At 49.8% G+C, this 26,983-nt stretch overlaps 3 protein-coding genes across 3 annotated transcripts; 2 read left to right on the forward strand and 1 right to left on the reverse strand.

Annotated features, from left to right (window-relative positions):
- Positions 1–643: 643 nt before the first annotated feature.
- LOC146769042 (histone H2B 1.2-like) lies at positions 644–1,332 on the reverse strand. Its single transcript, XM_085640552.1, has one exon. The coding sequence runs from the start codon at positions 1,022–1,024 to the stop codon at positions 644–646; it is 381 nt and encodes a 126-aa protein (XP_085496678.1). The 5' UTR covers positions 1,025–1,332.
- A 21-nt stretch (positions 1,333–1,353) lies between these two features.
- LOC146769043 (histone H2A type 2-C-like) lies at positions 1,354–1,752 on the forward strand. Its single transcript, XM_085640551.1, has one exon. It carries the CDS (start codon positions 1,354–1,356, stop codon positions 1,750–1,752), a length of 399 nt encoding a protein of 132 aa, XP_085496677.1.
- Positions 1,753–2,342: 590 nt separating this feature from the next.
- LOC146769044 (histone H4) lies at positions 2,343–2,876 on the forward strand. The gene has a single exon (XM_085640553.1). It carries the CDS (start codon positions 2,506–2,508, stop codon positions 2,815–2,817), a length of 312 nt encoding a protein of 103 aa, XP_085496679.1. The 5' UTR covers positions 2,343–2,505; the 3' UTR covers positions 2,818–2,876.
- Positions 2,877–26,983: the final 24,107 nt, after the last annotated feature.

Genomic DNA, 26,983 nt, shown 5'->3' on the forward strand with positions numbered 1-26,983 from the left:
GTGGGTGGGCTGGCTGAGAGTACCCCGAGTACTGGGTAACTTATACCGGCACTGGGAAACTTATACCGGCACTGGGAAACTTATACCGGCACTGGGAAATCCGAGCACTCGGTGTGCACAGCCACCTCTTCAATTAATAAAGCGCTTTGTTTGGGTAGAGGGTCGTGCTGGGATCCGCTGGTCACAAGCCAGCGCTGTGGGGCATCTGTACATCGGGTTTATGTGTCCCGATTTCGGGAGCCTTTGCCCTGGGGCGGATGTTAGCCGTTGCCCCTGGTCTTAAAGTACAAACACAACGTGACACCCGCACACACTAAAACTGGTCGCAGGAAACAATAAGCCCGGGGGCAGCCGTGCGAGTTCCGCGTGGGCTTTATTTAACGTCATCGTTACATTACAGTGCTTGTGTGACACTTGGTCCCAAAGAGGGCTCATTCATATAAACATGCTTATTAAAACGGGTTGCCTGCTCCATCGTCCCTCGGTCTGCAGCAAGCCCCGTGAGAGCGGGTCTTGTGCGCTCAACATTACCGTTTAAAACACTTCTTTCTCCGGTCATAAATGAAGCACATTAGCTCTTAGGGGAGGACGTGAGTGGCCCTTAAAAGAGCCGTTGTGTTAGTTGGGGATGCGCCTCGAAGCCTTACTTGGCGCTGGTGTACTTGGTGACGGCCTTGGTGCCCTCGGACACGGCGTGCTTGGCCAGCTCTCCGGGCAGCAGCAGACGCACTGCGGTCTGGATCTCCCGGGAGGTGATGGTGCGCCGCGAGTTGTAGTGGGCCAGGCGGGAAGCCTCCCCGGCGATGCGCTCGAAGATGTCGTTCACGAAGGAGTTCATGATGCCCATGGCCTTGGAGGAGATGCCGGTGTCCGGGTGCACCTGCTTCATCACTTTGTAAATGTAGATAGCATAGCTTTCCTTCCTGCTCCTCTTGCGCTTCTTCCCGTCCTTCTTGGGCGGCTTGGAGAGCGCTTTCTTGGAGCCCTTCTTGGGAGCCGGCGCGGACTTGGCTGGTTCAGGCATGGTCGACAATCTGCACCGCTTCCTGTGGAGCCGAGAGAAATAAGGCAGGCGAGCCCGGCACTTGTATTTATAGGCTGGCCGTGTAAAGTAGCTGCTTCTCTGCTCTCCCGTCTCATTGGCAGGCTCAGGCAGGGCCCCCACTTCCCTTTGTAATGCGGTACTGGAACTTTGATTGGTGAAAAGGAAGCCCTCCTCCCTCCAATGAGAAGAACTATCAGAGCCTAGCTGTCAACCAATCAGAAGCGCCCGAAGTCTTTATATCGCCGGAGTCCCGCAGAACAGCAGTACTATTCTTTCTGTTGTGTGAGTGAGCCCCTGCATCGATCGCCATGTCTGGACGCGGAAAGCAAGGAGGAAAGGCCCGCGCTAAGGCCAAGACACGCTCTTCCAGAGCCGGGCTCCAGTTCCCCGTGGGCCGTGTGCACAGGCTGCTCCGCAAGGGAAGCTACGCCGAGAGGGTGGGCGCCGGTGCCCCAGTCTATCTGGCTGCAGTCCTGGAGTACCTGACCGCTGAGATCCTGGAGCTGGCCGGCAACGCGGCCCGGGACAACAAAAAGACCCGCATCATCCCCAGACACCTCCAGCTGGCCATCCGCAACGACGAGGAGCTGAACAAGCTGCTGGGCCGAGTCACCATCGCCCAGGGAGGAGTCCTGCCCAACATCCAGGCCGTGCTGCTGCCCAAGAAAACCGAGAGCCACAAGGCAGGGGGCAAAGCAAGCAAGTAAAGGCCCGCAGACCACCGTGGAAACGCACCCTAAACACAAAGGCTCTTTTCAGGGCCAACCACAGACTCCATCAAAGAGCGTATCCGTGGCCAAGGTGTTACTCTGGCGGCTTCATAGTTGCGGCAGCGCCCGCACCGTCGCTACATAGGAGGGCATGCACAAGCCCTCGGACGTACACGTAGATCTTGGCCCCCGTCCCAAAACCTAGCTTGAGGCCCACAATAATAATGTTTTTGTAAAAAAAAAAAAAATGTACATTTTAATAGGGGCAGTTTACAGACTTGCCACAACCGGGCGTGACATGTGGACAGTGTTACGGGGTGGCGGGCGGCCGCACACAGCTGGGTGCTGCCGGCGAGGCCGTTAACCTGTTTGCTCCATTAACACTTTTCAGAGCCTTCTGTTCATGGTGGGAGCGGGCACCGAGCGCCAGGGTTAGGCGGGCCGCGGTGACGAGTGGGGGCCCGGGAAGGGAGGCGCGTGTGTGTGTGCTTGACTGTGATCTATGCCCCGGCGGCAGCTGCAGAGCCCACGACAAAGAGGCGGCTGGGAGCGCGCTCTTTTTCAAACGGCAACGGCCGCTCCAGCCCCCGCTCCCTGCAGAGGGCGGTCCGGGGCGGGCTCCCTCGCCATCCTTTGAGTCACGTGGGCCGCTTGCAGCGCCCTAGCTGGTCCGGCACAGCTCCTCCATATAAGCAGCCGCCGCTGGCCGCGGCCCTCATTTCTGCTCAGTCACAGCACCGACAGGAGACCATGTCTGGACGCGGTAAAGGAGGGAAGGGGCTCGGCAAAGGCGGCGCCAAGAGGCACCGCAAGGTGCTCCGGGACAACATCCAGGGCATCACCAAGCCAGCCATTCGCCGCCTGGCTCGCCGTGGCGGGGTCAAGCGCATCTCCGGCCTCATCTACGAGGAGACCCGCGGGGTGTTGAAGGTTTTCCTGGAGAACGTGATCCGGGACGCCGTCACCTACACCGAGCACGCCAAGAGGAAGACCGTCACCGCCATGGATGTGGTCTACGCCCTGAAGCGTCAGGGTCGCACCCTCTACGGATTCGGCGGGTAAACACTCGGCTTGCCCACGGAAAAAACAAAACAAAACCCAAAGGCTCTTTTAAGAGCCGACCACGATGTCATGGGAGAGCTGTGTCTATGCGCTAGGGCTGCTTTCTAGGCCCACAGCGGGTCGAGTGAGGGGTGCATCAGGGGAAATTCTCCGCAGCCACCCTGCCATGCAAGGCACTGTCCCGGGGCCAGGGTGCCTTCCTGGAGCCCCGGCATGGGGGTCCAGGGGCGCGTTCATCCCAGTCCAGCCCATGGGGCCGCTATCCTGAAGCCCTGTACTGGGCACCTAAGGCGGGTATAGCCCGGCCCAGGGGCCCGCCATCCTGGAGCCCTGAACTGGGGACCTAAGGCGGGTATAGGCCGGCCCAGGGGCCCGCCATCCTAGAGCCCTGTACTGGGGACCCAAGGCGAGTTTGGCCCGGCCCAGGGCCGGTCATTTCTCCCTCGACTATTAAGCCCCCACGTAGTGGGGGCTTACAGAACACGGACGAGGGACAAAGGTTAGAGTTAGCCGCGCCGGGAGCGCGGCCGGCCATCTGGTCGCCGAGTTGCGCGACCAGATGGCCCTCGGAGCTGAGCGACCAGATGGCCGGGCGGCGGATGGGCGGCGCTAACTCTAACTTTTGTCTCCCGCTCGGGCGCTGTAAGCCCCCACTCCGTGGGGGCTTAATAGTCAGTAAAATAGAGTTCCCATGCAGGGCCATGGGGTGTGGGATCCTCATTTTTTTTGTGATCGATCGTGACCGATTTCGGGACCCTCTGGGCCTCTAAGCACCTGTTTTAGTACTTTTTTTTTATTTATTTATTTATTCTTTTGTTGGCATTTTGGTTCAAGGGGACCATGGCACTACTTCTACCCAGGGCAATGGAGCTCCGCTTCGGGTAACATTTCAGGTTTTCCCCCTTAGCTGGAGATGGGCCCCAATAAAAAAAAAAAATCGCAATAATAATATAATACATATATTTTTATTTTTTTATTTTTTTTTCGCCCAAAAATGAAATAATGTCCTTCACAGTATCTGGTCCATTTTATTAGCCTCCAGTCACCCCTTTAACAATGTTTAATACAAAAATAAAAAAAAAGTACTAACATTTTAGGTCCAAGGGGACGAAGTCACTTTTTCTACACAGGGCTATGGAGCTTCGATTGGGGTAATATTTCAGGATTTAACCCTCGGCTGGAGGTGGGAAAAAAAACTTCACTCAAAAGGTACACAAAGCCCTTTACATTATCAGATCCAAGACTTCAGTGTCTCGGGCCCATTTCTAGCCTCCAGGCGCTTGATTTATTCTTTTTATGACATTTTGAAAATTACAGGTTTAAGGGGACACAGTATCTCCTTCTACCCAGGGCTATGGAGCTCCGCGCAGGGTGAGATTTCAGGGTTCACCCCTGGCTGCAGGTGTGAAGATAAAACACTTCACATAATCAGGAAAGTGTATTTAGCTGCTTTACAGTATCAGAACAAGGCCTGCAAGGTCTTGGGTTTGTTTCCAGCCTCCAGGCACCAGTTGTACTGATCCTTGTGACACTTGGAGGTGTTATGCTTCAAGGGGATGAAGTCGCACCTTCTACCCAGGGTCATGGAGCTCCGCACAGGGTGAGATTTCAGGCTTCAACCCTGGCTGGAGGTGTGAAAATAAAACACTTCACATACTCAGGAAAGTGTATTTAACTCCTTTACAGTATCAGAATAAGGCCTGCAAGGCCTTGGGTGTGTTTCCAGCATCCAGGCACCAGTTTTACTGATGCTTGTGACATTTGCAGGTGTTAGGCTTCAAGGGGATGAAGTCGCACCTTCTACCCAGGGTCATGGAGCTCCGCGCAGGGTGAGATTTCAGGGTTCACCCCAGGCTTGAGGTGTGAAAAATATACACTTCACATACTCAGGAAAGTGTATTTAGCTGCTTTACAATATCAGAATAAGGCCTGCAAGGCCTTGGGCCTACTTCCAGCCTCCTGGCACCAGTTTTACTGATACTTGTGACATTTGTAGGTGTTAGGCTTCAAGGGGATGAAGTCGCACCTTCTACCCAGGGTTATGGAGCTCCGCGCAGGGTGAGATTTCAGGGTTCACCCCTGGATGGAAGTGTGAAAATAAAACACTTCACTTACTCAGGAAAGTGTATTTAACTCATTTACAGTATCAGAACAAGGCCTGCAAGGCCTTGGGTTTGTTTCCAGCCTCCAGGCACCAGTTGTACTGATACTTGTGACACTTGGAGGTGTTATGCTTCAAGGGGATAAAGTTGCACCTTCTACCCAAGGGTATGGAGCTCCGCGCAGGGTGAGATATCAGGGTTCACCCCTGGCTGGAGGTGTGAAAATAAAACACTTCACATACTCAGGAAAGTGTATTTAACTCCTTTACAGTATCAGAATAAGGCCTGCAAGGCCTTGGGTGTGTTTCCAGCATCCAGGCACCAGTTTTACTGATGCTTGTGACATTTGCAGGTGTTAGGCTTCAAGGGGATGAAGTCGCACCTTCTACCCAGGGTCATGGAGCTCCGCGCAGGGTGAGATTTCAGGGTTCACCCCAGGCTTGAGGTGTGAAAAATATACACTTCACATACTCAGGAAAGTGTATTTAGCTGCTTTACAATATCAGAATAAGGCCTGCAAGGCCTTGGGCCTACTTCCAGCCTCCTGGCACCAGTTTTACTGATACTTGTGACATTTGTAGGTGTTAGGCTTCAAGGGGATGAAGTCGCACCTTCTACCCAGGGTTATGGAGCTCCGCGCAGGGTGAGATTTCAGGGTTCACCCCTGGATGGAAGTGTGAAAATAAAACACTTCACATACTCAGGAAAGTGTATTTAGCTGCTTTACAGTATCAGAATAAGGCCTGCAAGGCCTTGGGCCTACTTCCAGCCTCCTGGCACCAGATTTACTGATACTTGTGACATTTGCAGGTGTTAGGCTTCAAGGGGATGAAGCCGCACCTTCTACCCAGGGTTATGGAGCTCCGCGCAGGGTGAGATTTCAGGCTTCACCCCTGGCTGGAGGTGTGAAAATAAAACACTTCACATACTCAGGAAAGCGTATTTAGCTGCTTTACAGTATCAGAATAAGGCCTGCAAGGCCTTGGGCCTACTTCCAGCCTCCTGGCACCAGTTTTACTGATACTTGTGACATTTGTAGTTGTTAGGCTTCAAGGGGATGAAGTCGCACCTTCTACCCAGGGTCATGGAGCTCCGCGCTGGGTGAGATTTCAGGCTTCACCCCTGGCTGGAGGTGTGAAAATAAAACACTTCACATACTCAGGAAAGTGTATTTAGCTCCTTTACAGTATCAGAATAAGGCCTGCAAGGCCTTGGGCCTACTTCCAGCCTCCTGGCACCAGTTTTACTGATACTTGTGACATTTGCAGGTGTTAGGCTTCAAGGGGATGAAGTCGCACCTTCTACCCAGGGTCATGGAGCTTCGCGCAGGGTGAGATTTCAGGGTTCACCCCTGGATGGAAGTGTGAAAATAAAACACTTCACTTACTCAGGAAAGTGTATTTAACTCATTTACAGTATCAGAACAAGGCCTGCAAGGCCTTGGGTTTGTTTCCAGCCTCCAGGCACCAGTTGTACTGATACTTGTGACACTTGGAGGTGTTATGCTTCAAGGGGATGAAGTCGCACCTTCTACCCAGGGTCATGGAGCTTCGCGCAGGGTAAGATTTCAGGGTTCACCCCTGGCTGGAGGTGTGAAAATAAAACACTTCACATACTCAGGAAAGTGTATTTAACTGCTTTACAGTATCACAATAAGGCCTGCAAGGCCTTGGGTGTGTTTCCAGCCTCCAGGCACCAGTTTTACTGATACTTGTGACATTTGCAGGTGTTAGGCTTCAAGGGGATGAAGACGCACCTTCTACCCAGGGTTATGGAGCTCCGCGCAGGGTGAGATTTCAGAGTTCACCCCTGGATGGAAGTGTGAAAATAAAACACTTCACATACTCAGGAAAGCGTATTTAGCTGCTTTACAGTATCAGAATAAGGCCTGCAAGGCCTTGGGCCTACTTCCAGCCTCCTGGCACCAGATTTACTGATACTTGTGACATTTGCAGGTGTTAGGCTTCAAGGGGATGAAGCCGCACCTTCTACCCAGGGTTATGGAGCTCCGCGCAGGGTGAGATTTCAGGCTTCACCCCTGGCTGGAGGTGTGAAAATAAAACACTTCACATACTCAGGAAAGCGTATTTAGCTGCTTTACAGTATCAGAATAAGGCCTGCAAGGCCTTGGGCCTACTTCCAGCCTCCTGGCACCAGTTTTACTGATACTTGTGACATTTGTAGGTGTTAGGCTTCAAGGGGGTGAAGTCGCACCTTCTACCCAGGGTCATGGAGCTCCGCGCAGGGTGAGATTTCAGGCTTCACCCCTGGCTGGAGGTGTGAAAATAAAACACTTCACACACTCAGGAAAGTGTATTTAGCTCCTTTACAGTATCAGAATAAGGCCTGCAAGGCCTTGGGCCTACTTCCAGCCTCCTGGCACCAGTTTTACTGATACTTGTGACATTTGCAGGTGTTAGGCTTCAAGGGGATGAAGTCGCACCTTCTACCCAGGGTCATGGAGCTTCGCGCAGGGTGAGATTTCAGGGTTCACCCCTGGATGGAAGTGTGAAAATAAAACACTTCACTTACTCAGGAAAGTGTATTTAACTCATTTACAGTATCAGAACAAGGCCTGCAAGGCCTTGGGTTTGTTTCCAGCCTCCAGGCACCAGTTGTACTGATACTTGTGACACTTGGAGGTGTTATGCTTCAAGGGGATGAAGTCGCACCTTCTACCCAGGGTCATGGAGCTTCACGCAGGGTAAGATTTCAGGGTTCACCCCTGGCTGGAGGTGTGAAAATAAAACACTTCACATACTCAGGAAAGTGTATTTAACTGCTTTACAGTATCACAATAAGGCCTGCAAGGCCTTGGGTGTGTTTCCAGCCTCCAGGCACCAGTTTTACTGATACTTGTGACATTTGCAGGTGTTAGGCTTCAAGGGGATGAAGTCGCACCTTCTACCCAGGGTTATGGAGCTCCGCGCAGGGTGAGATTTCAGGGTTCACCCCTGGATGGAAGTGTGAAAATAAAACACTTCACTTACTCAGGAAAGTGTATTTAACTCCTTTACAGTATCAGAACAAGGCCTGCAAGGCCTTGGGTTTGTTTCCAGCCTCCAGGCACCAGTTGTACTGATACTTGTGACACTTGGAGGTGTTATGCTTCAAGGGGATGAAGTCGCACCTTCTACCCAGGGTCATGGAGCTCCGCGCAGGGTAAGATTTCAGGGTTCACCCCTGGCTGGAGGTGTGAAAACAAATCACTTCACATACTCAGGAAAGTGTATTTCACTCCTTTACAGTATCAGAATAGGGCCTGCAATGCCTTGGGTGTGTTTCCAGCCTCCAGACACCAGTTTTACTGATACTGGTGACATTTGCAGGTGTTAGGCTTCAAGGGGATGAAGTCGCACCTTCTACCCAGGGTCATGGAGCTCCGCGCAGGGTTAGATTTCAGGGTTCACCCCTGGCTCAAGGTGTGAAAACAAAACACTTCACATACTCGGGAAAGTGTATTTAACTCCTTTACAGTATCAGGATAAGGCCTGCAAGGCCTTGGGTGTGTTTCCAGCACCCAGGCACCAGTTTTACTGATGCTTGTGACGTTTGCAGGTGTTAGGCTTCAAGGGGATGAAGTCGCACCTTCTACCCAGGGTTATGGAGCTCCGCTCAGGGTGAGAATTCAGGGTTCACCCCTGGCTGGTGGTGTGAAAACAAAACACTTCACATACTCATTAAAGTGTATTTAACTCCTTTACAGTATCAGAATAGGACCTGCAATGCCTTGGGTGTGTTTCCAGCCTCCAGACTCCAGTTTTACTGATACTGGTGACATTTGCAGGTGTTAGGCTTCAAGGGGATGAAGTCGCAACTTCTACCCAGGGTTATGGAGCTCCGCGCAGGGTGAGATATCAGGGTTCACCCCTGGATGGAAGTGTGAAAATAAAACACTTCACTTACTCAGGAAAGTGTATTTAACTCATTTACAGTATCAGAACAAGGCCTGCAAGGCCTTGGGTTTGTTTCCAGCCTCCAGGCACCAGTTGTACTGATACTTGTGACACTTGGAGGTGTTATGCTTCAAGGGGATGAAGTCGCACCTTCTACCCAGGGTCATGGAGCTTCGCGCAGGGTAAGATTTCAGGGTTCACCCCTGGCTGGAGGTGTGAAAATAAAACACTTCACATACTCAGGAAAGTGTATTTAACTGCTTTACAGTATCACAATAAGGCCTGCAAGGCCTTGGGTGTGTTTCCAGCCTCCAGGCACCAGTTGTACTGATACTTGTGACACTTGGAGGTGTTAGGCTTCAAGGGGATGAAGTCGCACCTTCTACCCAGGGTCATGGAGCTCCGCGCAGGGTGAGATTTCAGGCTTCACCCCTGGCTGGAGGTGTGAAAATAAAACACTTCACATACTCAGGAAAGTGTATTTAGCTGCTTTACAGTATCGGAATAAGGCCTGCAAGGCCTTGGGCCTACTTCCAGCCTCCTGGCACCAGTTTTACTGATACTTGTGACATTTGTAGGTGTTAGGCTTCAAGGGGATGAAGTCGCACCTTCTACCCAGGGTCATGGAGCTCCGCGCAGGGTGAGATTTCAGGCTTCACCCCTGGCTGGAGGTGTGAAAATAAAACACTTCACATACTCAGGAAAGTGTATTTAGCTCCTTTACAGTATCAGAATAAGGCCTGCAAGGCCTTGGGCCTACTTCCAGCCTCCTGGCACCAGTTTTACTGATACTTGTGACATTTGCAGGTGTTAGGCTTCAAGGGGATGAAGTCGCACCTTCTACCCAGGGTCATGGAGCTCCGTGCAGGGTAAGGTTTCAGGCTTCACCCCAGGCTGGAGGTGTTAAAATAAAACACTTCACATACTCAGGAAAGTGTATTTAGCTGCTTTACTGTATCAGAATAAGGCCTGCAAGGCCTTGGGCCTACTTCCAGCCTCCTGGCACCAGATTTACTGATACTTGTGACATTTGTAGGTGTTAGGCTTCAAGGGGATGAAGTCGCACCTTCTACCCAGGGTCATGGAGCTCCGCGCAGGGTGAGATTTCAGGGTTCACCCCAGGCTTGAGGTGTGAAAATAAAACACTTCACATACTCAGGAAAGTGTATTTAGCTCCTTTACAGTATCAGAATAAGGCCTGCAAGGCCTTGGGCCTACATCCAGCCTACTGGCACCAGTTTTACTGATACTTGTGACATTTGCAGGTGTTGGGCTTCAAGGGGATCAAGTCGCACCTTCTACCCAGGGTTATGGAGCTCCGCGCAGGGTGAGATTTCAGGGTTCACCCCATGCTTGAGGTGTGAAAATAAAAGCTTCACATACTCAGGAAAGTATATTTAGCTCCTTTACAGTATCAGAATAAGGCCTGCAAGGCCTTGGGCCTACTTCCAGCCTCCTGGCACCAGTTTTACTGATACTTGTGACATTTGCAGGTGTTAGGCTTCAAGGGGATGAAGTCGCACCTTCTACCCAGGGTCATGGAGCTCCGCGCAGGGTGAGATTTCAGGCTTCACCCCTGGCTGGAGGTGTGAAAATAAAACACTTCACATACTCAGGAAATTGTATTTAGCTGCTTTACAGTATCAGAATAAGGCCTGCAAGGCCTTGGGCCTACTTCCAGCGTCCTGGCACCAGTTTTACTGATACTTGTGACATTTGCAGGTGTTAGGCTTCAAGGGGATGAAGTCGCACCTTCTACCCAGTGTCATGGAGCTCCGCGCAGGGTGAGATTTCTGGCTTCACCCCAGGCTTGAGGTGTGAAAATAAAACACTTCACATCCTCAGGAAAGTGTATTTAACTGCTTTACAGTATCATAATAAGGCCTGCAAGGCCTTGGGTGTGTTTCCAGCCTCCAGGCACCAGTTTTACTGATACTTGTGACATTTGCAGGTGTTAGGCTTCAAGGGGATGAAGTCGCACCTTCTACCCAGGGTCATGGAGCTCCGCGCAGGGTGAGATTTCAGGGTTCACCCCTGGATGGAAGTGTGAAAATAAAACACTTCACATACTCAGGAAAGTGTATTTAACTCCTTTACAGTATCAGAACAAGGCCTGCAAGGCCTTGGGCCTACTTCCAGCCTCCTGGCACCAGTTTTACTGATACTTGTGACATTTGTAGGTGTTAGGCTTCAAGGGGATGAAGTCGCACCTTCTACCCAGGGTCATGGAGCTCCGCGCAGGGTGAGATTTCAGGGTTCACCCCAGGCTTGAGGTGTGAAAAATATACACTTCACATACTCAGGAAAGTGTATTTAGCTGCTTTACAGTATCAGAATAAGGCCTGCAAGGCCTTGGGCCTACTTCCAGCCTCCTGGCACCAGTTTTACTGATACTTGTGACATTTGTAGGTGTTAGGCTTCAAGGGGATGAAGTCGCACCTTCTACCCAGGGTTATGGAGCTCCGCGCAGGGTGAGATTTCAGAGTTCACCCCTGGATGGAAGTGTGAAAATAAAACACTTCACATACTCAGGAAAGCGTATTTAGCTGCTTTACAGTATCAGAATAAGGCCTGCAAGGCCTTGGGCCTACTTCCAGCCTCCTGGCACCAGATTTACTGATACTTGTGACATTTGCAGGTGTTAGGCTTCAAGGGGATGAAGCCGCACCTTCTACCCAGGGTTATGGAGCTCCGCGCAGGGTGAGATTTCAGGCTTCACCCCTGGCTGGAGGTGTGAAAATAAAACACTTCACATACTCAGGAAAGCGTATTTAGCTGCTTTACAGTATCAGAATAAGGCCTGCAAGGCCTTGGGCCTACTTCCAGCCTCCTGGCACCAGTTTTACTGATACTTGTGACATTTGCAGGTGTTAGGCTTCAAGGGGATGAAGTCGCACCTTCTACCCAGGGTCATGGAGCTTCGCGCAGGGTGAGATTTCAGGGTTCACCCCTGGATGGAAGTGTGAAAATAAAACACTTCACTTACTCAGGAAAGTGTATTTAACTCATTTACAGTATCAGAACAAGGCCTGCAAGGCCTTGGGTTTGTTTCCAGCCTCCAGGCACCAGTTGTACTGATACTTGTGACACTTGGAGGTGTTATGCTTCAAGGGGATGAAGTCGCACCTTCTACCCAGGGTCATGGAGCTTCGCGCAGGGTAAGATTTCAGGGTTCACCCCTGGCTGGAGGTGTGAAAATAAAACACTTCACATACTCAGGAAAGTGTATTTAACTGCTTTACAGTATCACAATAAGGCCTGCAAGGCCTTGGGTGTGTTTCCAGCCTCCAGGCACCAGTTTTACTGATACTTGTGACATTTGCAGGTGTTAGGCTTCAAGGGGATGAAGTCGCACCTTCTACCCAGGGTTATGGAGCTCCGCGCAGGGTGAGATTTCAGGGTTCACCCCTGGATGGAAGTGTGAAAATAAAACACTTCACTTACTCAGGAAAGTGTATTTAACTCCTTTACAGTATCAGAACAAGGCCTGCAAGGCCTTGGGTTTGTTTCCAGCCTCCAGGCACCAGTTGTACTGATACTTGTGACACTTGGAGGTGTTATGCTTCAAGGGGATGAAGTCGCACCTTCTACCCAGGGTCATGGAGCTCCGCGCAGGGTAAGATTTCAGGGTTCACCCCTGGCTGGAGGTGTGAAAACAAATCACTTCACATACTCAGTAAAGTGTATTTCACTCCTTTACAGTATCAGAATAGGGCCTGCAATGCCTTGGGTGTGTTTCCAGCCTCCAGACACCAGTTTTACTGATACTGGTGACATTTGCAGGTGTTAGGCTTCAAGGGGAAGAAGTCGCACCTTCTACCCAGGGTCATGGAGCTCCGCGCAGGGTTAGATTTCAGGGTTCACCCCTGGCTCAAGGTGTGAAAACAAAACACTTCACATACTCAGGAAAGTGTATTTAACTCCTTTACAGTATCAGGATAAGGCCTGCAAGGCCTTGGGTGTGTTTCCAGCACCCAGGCACCAGTTTTACTGATGCTTGTGACGTTTGCAGGTGTTAGGCTTCAAGGGGATGAAGTCGCACCTTCTACCCAGGGTTATGGAGCTCCGCTCAGGGTGAGAATTCAGGGTTCACCCCTGGCTGGTGGTGTGAAAACAAAACACTTCACATACTCATTAAAGTGTATTTAACTCCTTTACAGTATCAGAATAGGACCTGCAATGCCTTGGGTGTGTTTCCAGCCTCCAGACTCCAGTTTTACTGATACTGGTGACATTTGCAGGTGTTAGGCTTCAAGGGGATGAAGTCGCAACTTCTACCCAGGGTTATGGAGCTCCGCGCAGGGTGAGATATCAGGGTTCACCCCTGGATGGAAGTGTGAAAATAAAACACTTCACTTACTCAGGAAAGTGTATTTAACTCATTTACAGTATCAGAACAAGGCCTGCAAGGCCTTGGGTTTGTTTCCAGCCTCCAGGCACCAGTTGTACTGATACTTGTGACACTTGGAGGTGTTATGCTTCAAGGGGATGAAGTCGCACCTTCTACACAGGGTCATGGAGCTTCGCGCAGGGTAAGATTTCAGGGTTCACCCCTGGCTGGAGGTGTGAAAATAAAACACTTCACATACTCAGGAAAGCGTATTTAACTGCTTTACAGTATCACAATAAGGCCTGCAAGGCCTTGGGTGTGTTTCCAGCCTCCAGGCACCAGTTTTACTGATACTTGTGACATTTGCAGGTGTTAGGCTTCAAGGGGATGAAGCCGCACCTTCTACCCAGGGTTATGGAGCTCCGCGCAGGGTGAGATTTCAGGCTTCACCCCTGGCTGGAGGTGTGAAAATAAAACACTTCACATACTCAGGAAAGCGTATTTAGCTGCTTTACAGTATCAGAATAAGGCCTGCAAGGCCTTGGGCCTACTTCCAGCCTCCTGGCACCAGTTTTACTGATACTTGTGACATTTGTAGTTGTTAGGCTTCAAGGGGATGAAGTCGCACCTTCTACCCAGGGTCATGGAGCTCCGCGCTGGGTGAGATTTCAGGCTTCACCCCTGGCTGGAGGTGTGAAAATAAAACACTTCACATACTCAGGAAAGTGTATTTAGCTCCTTTACAGTATCAGAATAAGGCCTGCAAGGCCTTGGGCCTACTTCCAGCCTCCTGGCACCAGTTTTACTGATACTTGTGACATTTGCAGGTGTTAGGCTTCAAGGGGATGAAGTCGCACCTTCTACCCAGGGTCATGGAGCTTCGCGCAGGGTGAGATTTCAGGGTTCACCCCTGGATGGAAGTGTGAAAATAAAACACTTCACTTACTCATGAAAGTGTATTTAACTCATTTACAGTATCAGAACAAGGCCTGCAAGGCCTTGGGTTTGTTTCCAGCCTCCAGGCACCAGTTGTACTGATACTTGTGACACTTGGAGGTGTTATGCTTCAAGGGGATGAAGTCGCACCTTCTACCCAGGGTCATGGAGCTTCGCGCAGGGTAAGATTTCAGGGTTCACCCCTGGCTGGAGGTGTGAAAATAAAACACTTCACATACTCAGGAAAGTGTATTTAACTGCTTTACAGTATCACAATAAGGCCTGCAAGGCCTTGGGTGTGTTTCCAGCCTCCAGGCACCAGTTTTACTGATACTTGTGACATTTGCAGGTGTTAGGCTTCAAGGGGATGAAGACGCACCTTCTACCCAGGGTTATGGAGCTCCGCGCAGGGTGAGATTTCAGGGTTCACCCCTGGATGGAAGTGTGAAAATAAAACACTTCACTTACTCAGGAAAGTGTATTTAACTCCTTTACAGTATCAGAACAAGGCCTGCAAGGCCTTGGGTTTGTTTCCAGCCTCCAGGCACCAGTTGTACTGATACTTGTGACACTTGGAGGTGTTATGCTTCAAGGGGATGAAGTCGCACCTTCTACCCAGGGTCATGGAGCTCCGCGCAGGGTAAGATTTCAGGGTTCACCCCTGGCTGGAGGTGTGAAAACAAATCACTTCACATACTCAGTAAAGTGTATTTCACTCCTTTACAGTATCAGAATAGGGCCTGCAATGCCTTGGGTGTGTTTCCAGCCTCCAGACACCAGTTTTACTGATACTGGTGACATTTGCAGGTGTTAGGCTTCAAGGGGAAGAAGTCGCACCTTCTACCCAGGGTCATGGAGCTCCGCGCAGGGTTAGATTTCAGGGTTCACCCCTGGCTCAAGGTGTGAAAACAAAACACTTCACATACTCAGGAAAGTGTATTTAACTCCTTTACAGTATCAGGATAAGGCCTGCAAGGCCTTGGGTGTGTTTCCAGCACCCAGGCACCAGTTTTACTGATGCTTGTGACGTTTGCAGGTGTTAGGCTTCAAGGGGATGAAGTCGCACCTTCTACCCAGGGTTATGGAGCTCCGCTCAGGGTGAGAATTCAGGGTTCACCCCTGGCTGGTGGTGTGAAAACAAAACACTTCACATACTCATTAAAGTGTATTTAACTCCTTTACAGTATCAGAATAGGACCTGCAATGCCTTGGGTGTGTTTCCAGCCTCCAGACTCCAGTTTTACTGATACTGGTGACATTTGCAGGTGTTAGGCTTCAAGGGGATGAAGTCGCAACTTCTACCCAGGGTTATGGAGCTCCGCGCAGGGTGAGATATCAGGGTTCACCCCTGGATGGAAGTGTGAAAATAAAACACTTCACTTACTCAGGAAAGTGTATTTAACTCATTTACAGTATCAGAACAAGGCCTGCAAGGCCTTGGGTTTGTTTCCAGCCTCCAGGCACCAGTTGTACTGATACTTGTGACACTTGGAGGTGTTATGCTTCAAGGGGATGAAGTCGCACCTTCTACCCAGGGTCATGGAGCTTCGCGCAGGGTAAGATTTCAGGGTTCACCCCTGGCTGGAGGTGTGAAAATAAAACACTTCACATACTCAGGAAAGTGTATTTAACTGCTTTACAGTATCACAATAAGGCCTGCAAGGCCTTGGGTGTGTTTCCAGCCTCCAGGCACCAGTTTTACTGATACTTGTGACATTTGCAGGTGTTAGGCTTCAAGGGGATGAAGTCGCACCTTCTACCCAGGGTTATGGAGCTCCGCGCAGGGTGAGATTTCAGGCTTCACCCCTGGCTGGAGGTGTGAAAATAAAACACTTCACATACTCAGGAAAGCGTATTTAGCTGCTTTACAGTATCAGAATAAGGCCTGCAAGGCCTTGGGCCTACTTCCAGCCTCCTGGCACCAGTTTTACTGATACTTGTGACATTTGTAGGTGTTAGGCTTCAAGGGGATGAAGCCGCACCTTCTACCCAGGGTTATGGAGCTCCGCGCAGGGTGAGATTTCAGGCTTCACCCCTGGCTGGAGGTGTGAAAATAAAACACTTCACATACTCAGGAAAGCGTATTTAGCTGCTTTACAGTATCAGAATAAGGCCTGCAAGGCCTTGGGCCTACTTCCAGCTTCCTGGCACCAGTTTTACTGATACTTGTGACATTTGTAGGTGTTAGGCTTCAAGGGGGTGAAGTCGCACCTTCTACCCAGGGTCATGGAGCTCCGCGCAGGGTGAGATTTCAGGCTTCACCCCTGGCTGGAGGTGTGAAAATAAAACACTTCACACACTCAGGAAAGTGTATTTAGCTCCTTTACAGTATCAGAATAAGGCCTGCAAGGCCTTGGGCCTACTTCCAGCCTCCTGGCACCAGTTTTACTGATACTTGTGACATTTGCAGGTGTTAGGCTTCAAGGGGATGAAGTCGCACCTTCTACCCAGGGTCATGGAGCTTCGCGCAGGGTGAGATTTCAGGGTTCACCCCTGGATGGAAGTGTGAAAATAAAACACTTCACTTACTCAGGAAAGTGTATTTAACTCATTTACAGTATCAGAACAAGGCCTGCAAGGCCTTGGGTTTGTTTCCAGCCTCCAGGCACCAGTTGTACTGATACTTGTGACACTTGGAGGTGTTATGCTTCAAGGGGATGAAGTCGCACCTTCTACCCAGGGTCATGGAGCTTCGCGCAGGGTAAGATTTCAGGGTTCACCCCTGGCTGGAGGTGTGAAAATAAAACACTTCACATACTCAGGAAAGTGTATTTAACTGCTTTACAGTATCACAATAAGGCCTGCAAGGCCTTGGGTGTGTTTCCAGCCTCCAGGCACCAGTTTTACTGATACTTGTGACATTTGCAGGTGTTAGGCTTCAAGGGGATGAAGTCGCACCTTCTACCCAGGGTTATGGAGCTCCGCGCAGGGTGAGATTTCAGGCTTCACCCCTGGCTGGAGGTGTGAAAATAAAACACTTCACATACTCAGGAAAGCGTATTTAGCTGCTTTACAGTATCAGAATAAGGCCTGCAAGGCCTTGGGTGTGTTTCCAGCATCCAGGCACCAGTTTTACTGATGCTTGTGACATTTGCAGGTGTTAGGCTTCAAGGGGATGAAGTCGCACCTTCTACCCAGGGTTATGGAGCTCTGCGCAGGGTGAGAATTCAGGGTTCACCCCTGGCTGTTTGTGTGTAAACAAAACACTTCACATACTCAGTAAAGAGTATCTATCTCCTTCACAGTAACTGAACAAGGCCTGCAAGGCCTTGGGCCTAATTCCAGCCTCCAGACACCAGTTTTAATGATCCTTGTGACATTTGCAGGTGTTAGGCTTCAAGGGGAGGAAGTCGCACCTTCTACCCAGGGTCATGGAGCTCCGCGCAGGGTTAGATTTCAGGGTTCACCCCTGGCTCAAGGTGTGAAAACAAAACACTTCACATTCTCAGTAAAGTGTATTTAACTCCTTTACAGTATCAGAATAGGACCTGCAATGCCTTGGGTGTGTTTCCAGCCTCCAGACACCAGTTTTACTGATACTGGTGACATTTGCAGGTGTTAGGCTTCAAGGGGATGAAGTCGCAACTTCTACCCAGCGTTATGGAGCTCCGCGCAGGGTGAGAATTCAGGGTTCACCCCTGGCTGTTGGTGTGAAAACAAAACACTTTACATACTCAGTAAAGTGTATTTAACTCCTTCACAGTATCATAACAAGGCCTTGGGCCTAGTTCCAGCCTCCTAGCACCAATTTACTGATACTTGTGACATTTGCAGGTGTTAGGCTTCAAGGGGATGAAGTTGCACCTTCTACCCAAGGTTATGGAGCTCCGCGCAGGGTGAGAATTCAGGGTTCACCCCTGGCTGTTGGTGTGAAAACAAAACACTTTACATACTCAGTAAAGTGTATTTAACTCCTTCACAGTATCAGAACAAGGCCTGCCAGGCCTTGGGCCTAATTCCAGCCTCCTGGCACCAATTTACTGATACTTGTGACATTTGCAGGTGTTAGGCTTCAAGGGGATAAAGTTGCACCTTCTACCCAAGGGTATGGAGCTCCGCGCAGGGTGAGATATCAGGGTTCACCCCTGGCTGGAGGTGTGAAAATAAAACACTTCACATACTCAGGAAAGTGTATTTAACTCCTTTACAGTATCAGAATAAGGCCTGCAAGGCCTTGGGTGTGTTTCCAGCATCCAGGCACCAGTTTTACTGATGCTTGTGACATTTGCAGGTGTTAGGCTTCAAGGGGATGAAGTCGCACCTTCTACCCAGGGTCATGGAGCTCCGCGCAGGGTGAGATTTCAGGGTTCACCCCAGGCTTGAGGTGTGAAAAATATACACTTCACATACTCAGGAAAGTGTATTTAGCTGCTTTACAATATCAGAATAAGGCCTGCAAGGCCTTGGGCCTACTTCCAGCCTCCTGGCACCAGTTTTACTGATACTTGTGACATTTGTAGGTGTTAGGCTTCAAGGGGATGAAGTCGCACCTTCTACCCAGGGTTATGGAGCTCCGCGCAGGGTGAGATTTCAGGGTTCACCCCTGGATGGAAGTGTGAAAATAAAACACTTCACATACTCAGGAAAGTGTATTTAGCTGCTTTACAGTATCAGAATAAGGCCTGCAAGGCCTTGGGCCTACTTCCAGCCTCCTGGCACCAGATTTACTGATACTTGTGACATTTGCAGGTGTTAGGCTTCAAGGGGATGAAGCCGCACCTTCTACCCAGGGTTATGGAGCTCCGCGCAGGGTGAGATTTCAGGCTTCACCCCTGGCTGGAGGTGTGAAAATAAAACACTTCACATACTCAGGAAAGCGTATTTAGCTGCTTTACAGTATCAGAATAAGGCCTGCAAGGCCTTGGGCCTACTTCCAGCCTCCTGGCACCAGTTTTACTGATACTTGTGACATTTGTAGTTGTTAGGCTTCAAGGGGATGAAGTCGCACCTTCTACCCAGGGTCATGGAGCTCCGCGCAGGGTGAGATTTCAGGCTTCACCCCTGGCAGGAGGTGTGAAAATAAAACACTTCACATACTCAGGAAAGTGTATTTAGCTCCTTTACAGTATCAGAATAAGGCCTGCAAGGCCTTGGGCCTACTTCCAGCCTCCTGGCACCAGTTTTACTGATACTTGTGACATTTGCAGGTGTTAGGCTTCAAGGGGATGAAGTCGCACCTTCTACCCAGGGTCATGGAGCTTCGCGCAGGGTGAGATTTCAGGGTTCACCCCTGGATGGAAGTGTGAAAATAAAACACTTCACTTACTCAGGAAAGTGTATTTAACTCATTTACAGTATCAGAACAAGGCCTGCAAGGCCTTGGGTTTGTTTCCAGCCTCCAGGCACCAGTTGTACTGATACTTGTGACACTTGGAGGTGTTATGCTTCAAGGGGATGAAGTCGCACCTTCTACCCAGGGTCATGGAGCTTCGCGCAGGGTAAGATTTCAGGGTTCACCCCTGGCTGGAGGTGTGAAAATAAAACACTTCACATACTCAGGAAAGTGTATTTAACTGCTTTACAGTATCACAATAAGGCCTGCAAGGCCTTGGGTGTGTTTCCAGCCTCCAGGCACCAGTTTTACTGATACTTGTGACATTTGCAGGTGTTAGGCTTCAAGGGGATGAAGTCGCACCTTCTACCCAGGGTTATGGAGCTCCGCGCAGGGTGAGATTTCAGGGTTCACCCCTGGATGGAAGTGTGAAAATAAAACACTTCACTTACTCAGGAAAGTGTATTTAACTCCTTTACAGTATCAGAACAAGGCCTGCAAGGCCTTGGGTTTGTTTCCAGCCTCCAGGCACCAGTTGTACTGATACTTGTGACACTTGGAGGTGTTATGCTTCAAGGGGATGAAGTCGCACCTTCTACCCAGGGTCATGGAGCTCCGCGCAGGGTAAGATTTCAGGGTTCACCCCTGGCTGGAGGTGTGAAAACAAATCACTTCACATACTCAGTAAAGTGTATTTCACTCCTTTACAGTATCAGAATAGGGCCTGCAATGCCTTGGGTGTGTTTCCAGCCTCCAGACACCAGTTTTACTGATACTGGTGACATTTGCAGGTGTTAGGCTTCAAGGGGAAGAAGTCGCACCTTCTACCCAGGGTCATGGAGCTCCGCGCAGGGTTAGATTTCAGGGTTCACCCCTGGCTCAAGGTGTGAAAACAAAACACTTCACATACTCAGGAAAGTGTATTTAACTCCTTTACAGTATCAGGATAAGGCCTGCAAGGCCTTGGGTGTGTTTCCAGCACCCAGGCACCAGTTTTACTGATGCTTGTGACGTTTGCAGGTGTTAGGCTTCAAGGGGATGAAGTCGCACCTTCTACCCAGGGTTATGGAGCTCCGCTCAGGGTGAGAATTCAGGGTTCACCCCTGGCTGGTGGTGTGAAAACAAAACACTTCACATACTCATTAAAGTGTATTTAACTCCTTTACAGTATCAGAATAGGACCTGCAATGCCTTGGGTGTGTTTCCAGCCTCCAGACTCCAGTTTTACTGATACTGGTGACATTTGCAGGTGTTAGGCTTCAAGGGGATGAAGTCGCAACTTCTACCCAGGGTTATGGAGCTCCGCGCAGGGTGAGATATCAGGGTTCACCCCTGGATGGAAGTGTGAAAATAAAACACTTCACTTACTCAGGAAAGTGTATTTAACTCATTTACAGTATCAGAACAAGGCCTGCAAGGCCTTGGGTTTGTTTCCAGCCTCCAGGCACCAGTTGTACTGATACTTGTGACACTTGGAGGTGTTATGCTTCAAGGGGATGAAGTCGCACCTTCTACCCAGGGTCATGGAGCTTCGCGCAGGGTAAGATTTCAGGGTTCACCCCTGGCTGGAGGTGTGAAAATAAAACACTTCACATACTCAGGAAAGCGTATTTAACTGCTTTACAGTATCACAATAAGGCCTGCAAGGCCTTGGGTGTGTTTCCAGCCTCCAGGCACCAGTTTTACTGATACTTGTGACATTTGCAGGTGTTATGCTTCAAGGGGATGAAGTCGCACCTTCTACCCAGGGTTATGGAGCTCCGCGCAGGGTGAGATTTCAGGCTTCACCCCTGGCTGGAGGTGTGAAAATAAAACACTTCACATACTCAGGAAAGCGTATTTAGCTGCTTTACAGTATCAGAATAAGGCCTGCAAGGCCTTGGGCCTACTTCCAGCCTCCTGGCACCAGTTTTACTGATACTTGTGACATTTGTAGGTGTTAGGCTTCAAGGGGATGAAGCCGCACCTTCTACCCAGGGTTATGGAGCTCCGCGCAGGGTGAGATTTCAGGCTTCACCCCTGGCTGGAGGTGTGAAAATAAAACACTTCACATACTCAGGAAAGCGTATTTAGCTGCTTTACAGTATCAGAATAAGGCCTGCAAGGCCTTGGGCCTACTTCCAGCCTCCTGGCACCAGTTTTACTGATACTTGTGACATTTGTAGGTGTTAGGCTTCAAGGGGGTGAAGTCGCACCTTCTACCCAGGGTCATGGAGCTCCGCGCAGGGTGAGATTTCAGGCTTCACCCCTGGCTGGAGGTGTGAAAATAAAACACTTCACACACTCAGGAAAGTGTATTTAGCTCCTTTACAGTATCAGAATAAGGCCTGCAAGGCCTTGGGCCTACTTCCAGCCTCCTGGCACCAGTTTTACTGATACTTGTGACATTTGCAGGTGTTAGGCTTCAAGGGGATGAAGTCGCACCTTCTACCCAGGGTCATGGAGCTTCGCGCAGGGTGAGATTTCAGGGTTCACCCCTGGATGGAAGTGTGAAAATAAAACACTTCACTTACTCAGGAAAGTGTATTTAACTCATTTACAGTATCAGAACAAGGCCTGCAAGGCCTTGGGTTTGTTTCCAGCCTCCAGGCACCAGTTGTACTGATACTTGTGACACTTGGAGGTGTTATGCTTCAAGGGGATGAAGTCGCACCTTCTACCCAGGGTCATGGAGCTTCACGCAGGGTAAGATTTCAGGGTTCACCCCTGGCTGGAGGTGTGAAAATAAAACACTTCACATACTCAGGAAAGTGTATTTAACTGCTTTACAGTATCACAATAAGGCCTGCAAGGCCTTGGGTGTGTTTCCAGCCTCCAGGCACCAGTTTTACTGATACTTGTGACATTTGCAGGTGTTAGGCTTCAAGGGGATGAAGTCGCACCTTCTACCCAGGGTTATGGAGCTCCGCGCAGGGTGAGATTTCAGGGTTCACCCCTGGATGGAAGTGTGAAAATAAAACACTTCACTTACTCAGGAAAGTGTATTTAACTCCTTTACAGTATCAGAACAAGGCCTGCAAGGCCTTGGGTTTGTTTCCAGCCTCCAGGCACCAGTTGTACTGATACTTGTGACACTTGGAGGTGTTATGCTTCAAGGGGATGAAGTCGCACCTTCTACCCAGGGTCATGGAGCTCCGCGCAGGGTAAGATTTCAGGGTTCACCCCTGGCTGGAGGTGTGAAAACAAATCACTTCACATACTCAGGAAAGTGTATTTCACTCCTTTACAGTATCAGAATAGGGCCTGCAATGCCTTGGGTGTGTTTCCAGCCTCCAGACACCAGTTTTACTGATACTGGTGACATTTGCAGGTGTTAGGCTTCAAGGGGATGAAGTCGCACCTTCTACCCAGGGTCATGGAGCTCCGCGCAGGGTTAGATTTCAGGGTTCACCCCTGGCTCAAGGTGTGAAAACAAAACACTTCACATACTCGGGAAAGTGTATTTAACTCCTTTACAGTATCAGGATAAGGCCTGCAAGGCCTTGGGTGTGTTTCCAGCACCCAGGCACCAGTTTTACTGATGCTTGTGACGTTTGCAGGTGTTAGGCTTCAAGGGGATGAAGTCGCACCTTCTACCCAGGGTTATGGAGCTCCGCTCAGGGTGAGAATTCAGGGTTCACCCCTGGCTGGTGGTGTGAAAACAAAACACTTCACATACTCATTAAAGTGTATTTAACTCCTTTACAGTATCAGAATAGGACCTGCAATGCCTTGGGTGTGTTTCCAGCCTCCAGACTCCAGTTTTACTGATACTGGTGACATTTGCAGGTGTTAGGCTTCAAGGGGATGAAGTCGCAACTTCTACCCAGGGTTATGGAGCTCCGCGCAGGGTGAGATATCAGGGTTCACCCCTGGATGGAAGTGTGAAAATAAAACACTTCACTTACTCAGGAAAGTGTATTTAACTCATTTACAGTATCAGAACAAGGCCTGCAAGGCCTTGGGTTTGTTTCCAGCCTCCAGGCACCAGTTGTACTGATACTTGTGACACTTGGAGGTGTTATGCTTCAAGGGGATGAAGTCGCACCTTCTACCCAGGGTCATGGAGCTTCGCGCAGGGTAAGATTTCAGGGTTCACCCCTGGCTGGAGGTGTGAAAATAAAACACTTCACATACTCAGGAAAGTGTATTTAACTGCTTTACAGTATCACAATAAGGCCTGCAAGGCCTTGGGTGTGTTTCCAGCCTCCAGGCACCAGTTGTACTGATACTTGTGACACTTGGAGGTGTTAGGCTTCAAGGGGATGAAGTCGCACCTTCTACCCAGGGTCATGGAGCTCCGCGCAGGGTGAGATTTCAGGCTTCACCCCTGGCTGGAGGTGTGAAAATAAAACACTTCACATACTCAGGAAAGTGTATTTAGCTGCTTTACAGTATCGGAATAAGGCCTGCAAGGCCTTGGGCCTACTTCCAGCCTCCTGGCACCAGTTTTACTGATACTTGTGACATTTGTAGGTGTTAGGCTTCAAGGGGATGAAGTCGCACCTTCTACCCAGGGTCATGGAGCTCCGCGCAGGGTGAGATTTCAGGCTTCACCCCTGGCTGGAGGTGTGAAAATAAAACACTTCACATACTCAGGAAAGCGTATTTAGCTGCTTTACAGTATCAGAATAAGGCCTGCAAGGCCTTGGGCCTACTTCCAGCCTCCTGGCACCAGTTTTACTGATACTTGTGACATTTGCAGGTGTTAGGCTTCAAGGGGATGAAGTCGCACCTTCTACCCAGGGTCATGGAGCTCCGTGCAGGGTAAGGTTTCAGGCTTCACCCCAGGCTGGAGGTGTGAAAATAAAACACTTCACATACTCAGGAAAGTGTATTTAGCTGCTTTACTGTATCAGAATAAGGCCTGCAAGGCCTTGGGCCTACTTCCAGCCTCCTGGCACCAGATTTACTGATACTTGTGACATTTGTAGGTGTTAGGCTTCAAGGGGATGAAGTCGCACCTTCTACCCAGGGTCATGGAGCTCCGCGCAGGGTGAGATTTCAGGGTTCACCCCAGGCTTGAGGTGTGAAAATAAAACACTTCACATACTCAGGAAAGTGTATTTAGCTCCTTTACAGTATCAGAATAAGGCCTGCAAGGCCTTGGGCCTACATCCAGCCTACTGGCACCAGTTTTACTGATACTTGTGACATTTGCAGGTGTTGGGCTTCAAGGGGATCAAGTCGCACCTTCTACCCAGGGTTATGGAGCTCCGCGCAGGGTGAGATTTCAGGGTTCACCCCATGCTTGAGGTGTGAAAATAAAAGCTTCACATACTCAGGAAAGTATATTTAGCTCCTTTACAGTATCAGAATAAGGCCTGCAAGGCCTTGGGCCTACTTCCAGCCTCCTGGCACCAGTTTTACTGATACTTGTGACATTTGCAGGTGTTAGGCTTCAAGGGGATGAAGTCGCACCTTCTACCCAGGGTCATGGAGCTCCGCGCAGGGTGAGATTTCAGGCTTCACCCCTGGCTGGAGGTGTGAAAATAAAACACTTCACATACTCAGGAAATTGTATTTAGCTGCTTTACAGTATCAGAATAAGGCCTGCAAGGCCTTGGGCCTACTTCCAGCGTCCTGGCACCAGTTTTACTGATACTTGTGACATTTGCAGGTGTTAGGCTTCAAGGGGATGAAGTCGCACCTTCTACCCAGTGTCATGGAGCTCCGCGCAGGGTGAGATTTCTGGCTTCACCCCAGGCTTGAGGTGTGAAAATAAAACACTTCACATCCTCAGGAAAGTGTATTTAACTGCTTTACAGTATCATAATAAGGCCTGCAAGGCCTTGGGTGTGTTTCCAGCCTCCAGGCACCAGTTTTACTGATACTTGTGACATTTGCAGGTGTTAGGCTTCAAGGGGATGAAGTCGCACCTTCTACCCAGGGTCATGGAGCTCCGCGCAGGGTGAGATTTCAGGGTTCACCCCTGGATGGAAGTGTGAAAATAAAACACTTCACATACTCAGGAAAGTGTATTTAACTCCTTTACAGTATCAGAACAAGGCCTGCAAGGCCTTGGGCCTACTTCCAGCCTCCTGGCACCAGTTTTACTGATACTTGTGACATTTGTAGGTGTTAGGCTTCAAGGGGATGAAGTCGCACCTTCTACCCAGGGTCATGGAGCTCCGCGCAGGGTGAGATTTCAGGGTTCACCCCAGGCTTGAGGTGTGAAAAATATACACTTCACATACTCAGGAAAGTGTATTTAGCTGCTTTACAGTATCAGAATAAGGCCTGCAAGGCCTTGGGCCTACTTCCAGCCTCCTGGCACCAGTTTTACTGATACTTGTGACATTTGTAGGTGTTAGGCTTCAAGGGGATGAAGTCGCACCTTCTACCCAGGGTTATGGAGCTCCGCGCAGGGTGAGATTTCAGAGTTCACCCCTGGATGGAAGTGTGAAAATAAAACACTTCACATACTCAGGAAAGCGTATTTAGCTGCTTTACAGTATCAGAATAAGGCCTGCAAGGCCTTGGGCCTACTTCCAGCCTCCTGGCACCAGATTTACTGATACTTGTGACATTTGCAGGTGTTAGGCTTCAAGGGGATGAAGCCGCACCTTCTACCCAGGGTTATGGAGCTCCGCGCAGGGTGAGATTTCAGGCTTCACCCCTGGCTGGAGGTGTGAAAATAAAACACTTCACATACTCAGGAAAGCGTATTTAGCTGCTTTACAGTATCAGAATAAGGCCTGCAAGGCCTTGGGCCTACTTCCAGCCTCCTGGCACCAGTTTTACTGATACTTGTGACATTTGTAGGTGTTAGGCTTCAAGGGGATGAAGTCGCACCTTCTACCCAGGGTCATGGAGCTCCGCGCAGGGTGAGATTTCAGGCTTCACCCCTGGCTGGAGGTGTGAAAATAAAACACTTCACACACTCAGGAAAGTGTATTTAGCTCCTTTACAGTATCAGAATAAGGCCTGCAAGGCCTTGGGCCTACTTCCAGCCTCCTGGCACCAGTTTTACTGATACTTGTGACATTTGCAGGTGTTAGGCTTCAAGGGGATGAAGTCGCACCTTCTACCCAGGGTCATGGAGCTTCGCGCAGGGTGAGATTTCAGGGTTCACCCCTGGATGGAAGTGTGAAAATAAAACACTTCACTTACTCAGGAAAGTGTATTTAACTCATTTACAGTATCAGAACAAGGCCTGCAAGGCCTTGGGTTTGTTTCCAGCCTCCAGGCACCAGTTGTACTGATACTTGTGACACTTGGAGGTGTTATGCTTCAAGGGGATGAAGTCGCACCTTCTACCCAGGGTCATGGAGCTTCACGCAGGGTAAGATTTCAGGGTTCACCCCTGGCTGGAGGTGTGAAAATAAAACACTTCACATACTCAGGAAAGTGTATTTAACTGCTTTACAGTATCACAATAAGGCCTGCAAGGCCTTGGGTGTGTTTCCAGCCTCCAGGCACCAGTTTTACTGATACTTGTGACATTTGCAGGTGTTAGGCTTCAAGGGGATGAAGTCGCACCTTCTACCCAGGGTTATGGAGCTCCGCGCAGGGTGAGATTTCAGGGTTCACCCCTGGATGGAAGTGTGAAAATAAAACACTTCACTTACTCAGGAAAGTGTATTTAACTCCTTTACAGTATCAGAACAAGGCCTGCAAGGCCTTGGGTTTGTTTCCAGCCTCCAGGCAC

This window comes from Triturus cristatus, unplaced genomic scaffold (assembly GCF_964204655.1).
Source record: "Triturus cristatus unplaced genomic scaffold, aTriCri1.1 SCAFFOLD_486, whole genome shotgun sequence".
NCBI lineage: Eukaryota > Metazoa > Chordata > Amphibia > Caudata > Salamandridae > Triturus > Triturus cristatus.

What these genes read in the sequence shown, in the direction of transcription:
- LOC146769044 (XM_085640553.1), top strand. Translation starts at nt 2,506, where the DNA reads ATGTCTGGACGCGGTAAAGGAGGGAAGGGGCTCGGCAAAGGCGGCGCC.
- LOC146769043 (XM_085640551.1), top strand. Translation starts at nt 1,354, where the DNA reads ATGTCTGGACGCGGAAAGCAAGGAGGAAAGGCCCGCGCTAAGGCCAAG.
- LOC146769042 (XM_085640552.1), bottom strand. Translation starts at nt 1,024, where the DNA reads ATGCCTGAACCAGCCAAGTCCGCGCCGGCTCCCAAGAAGGGCTCCAAG.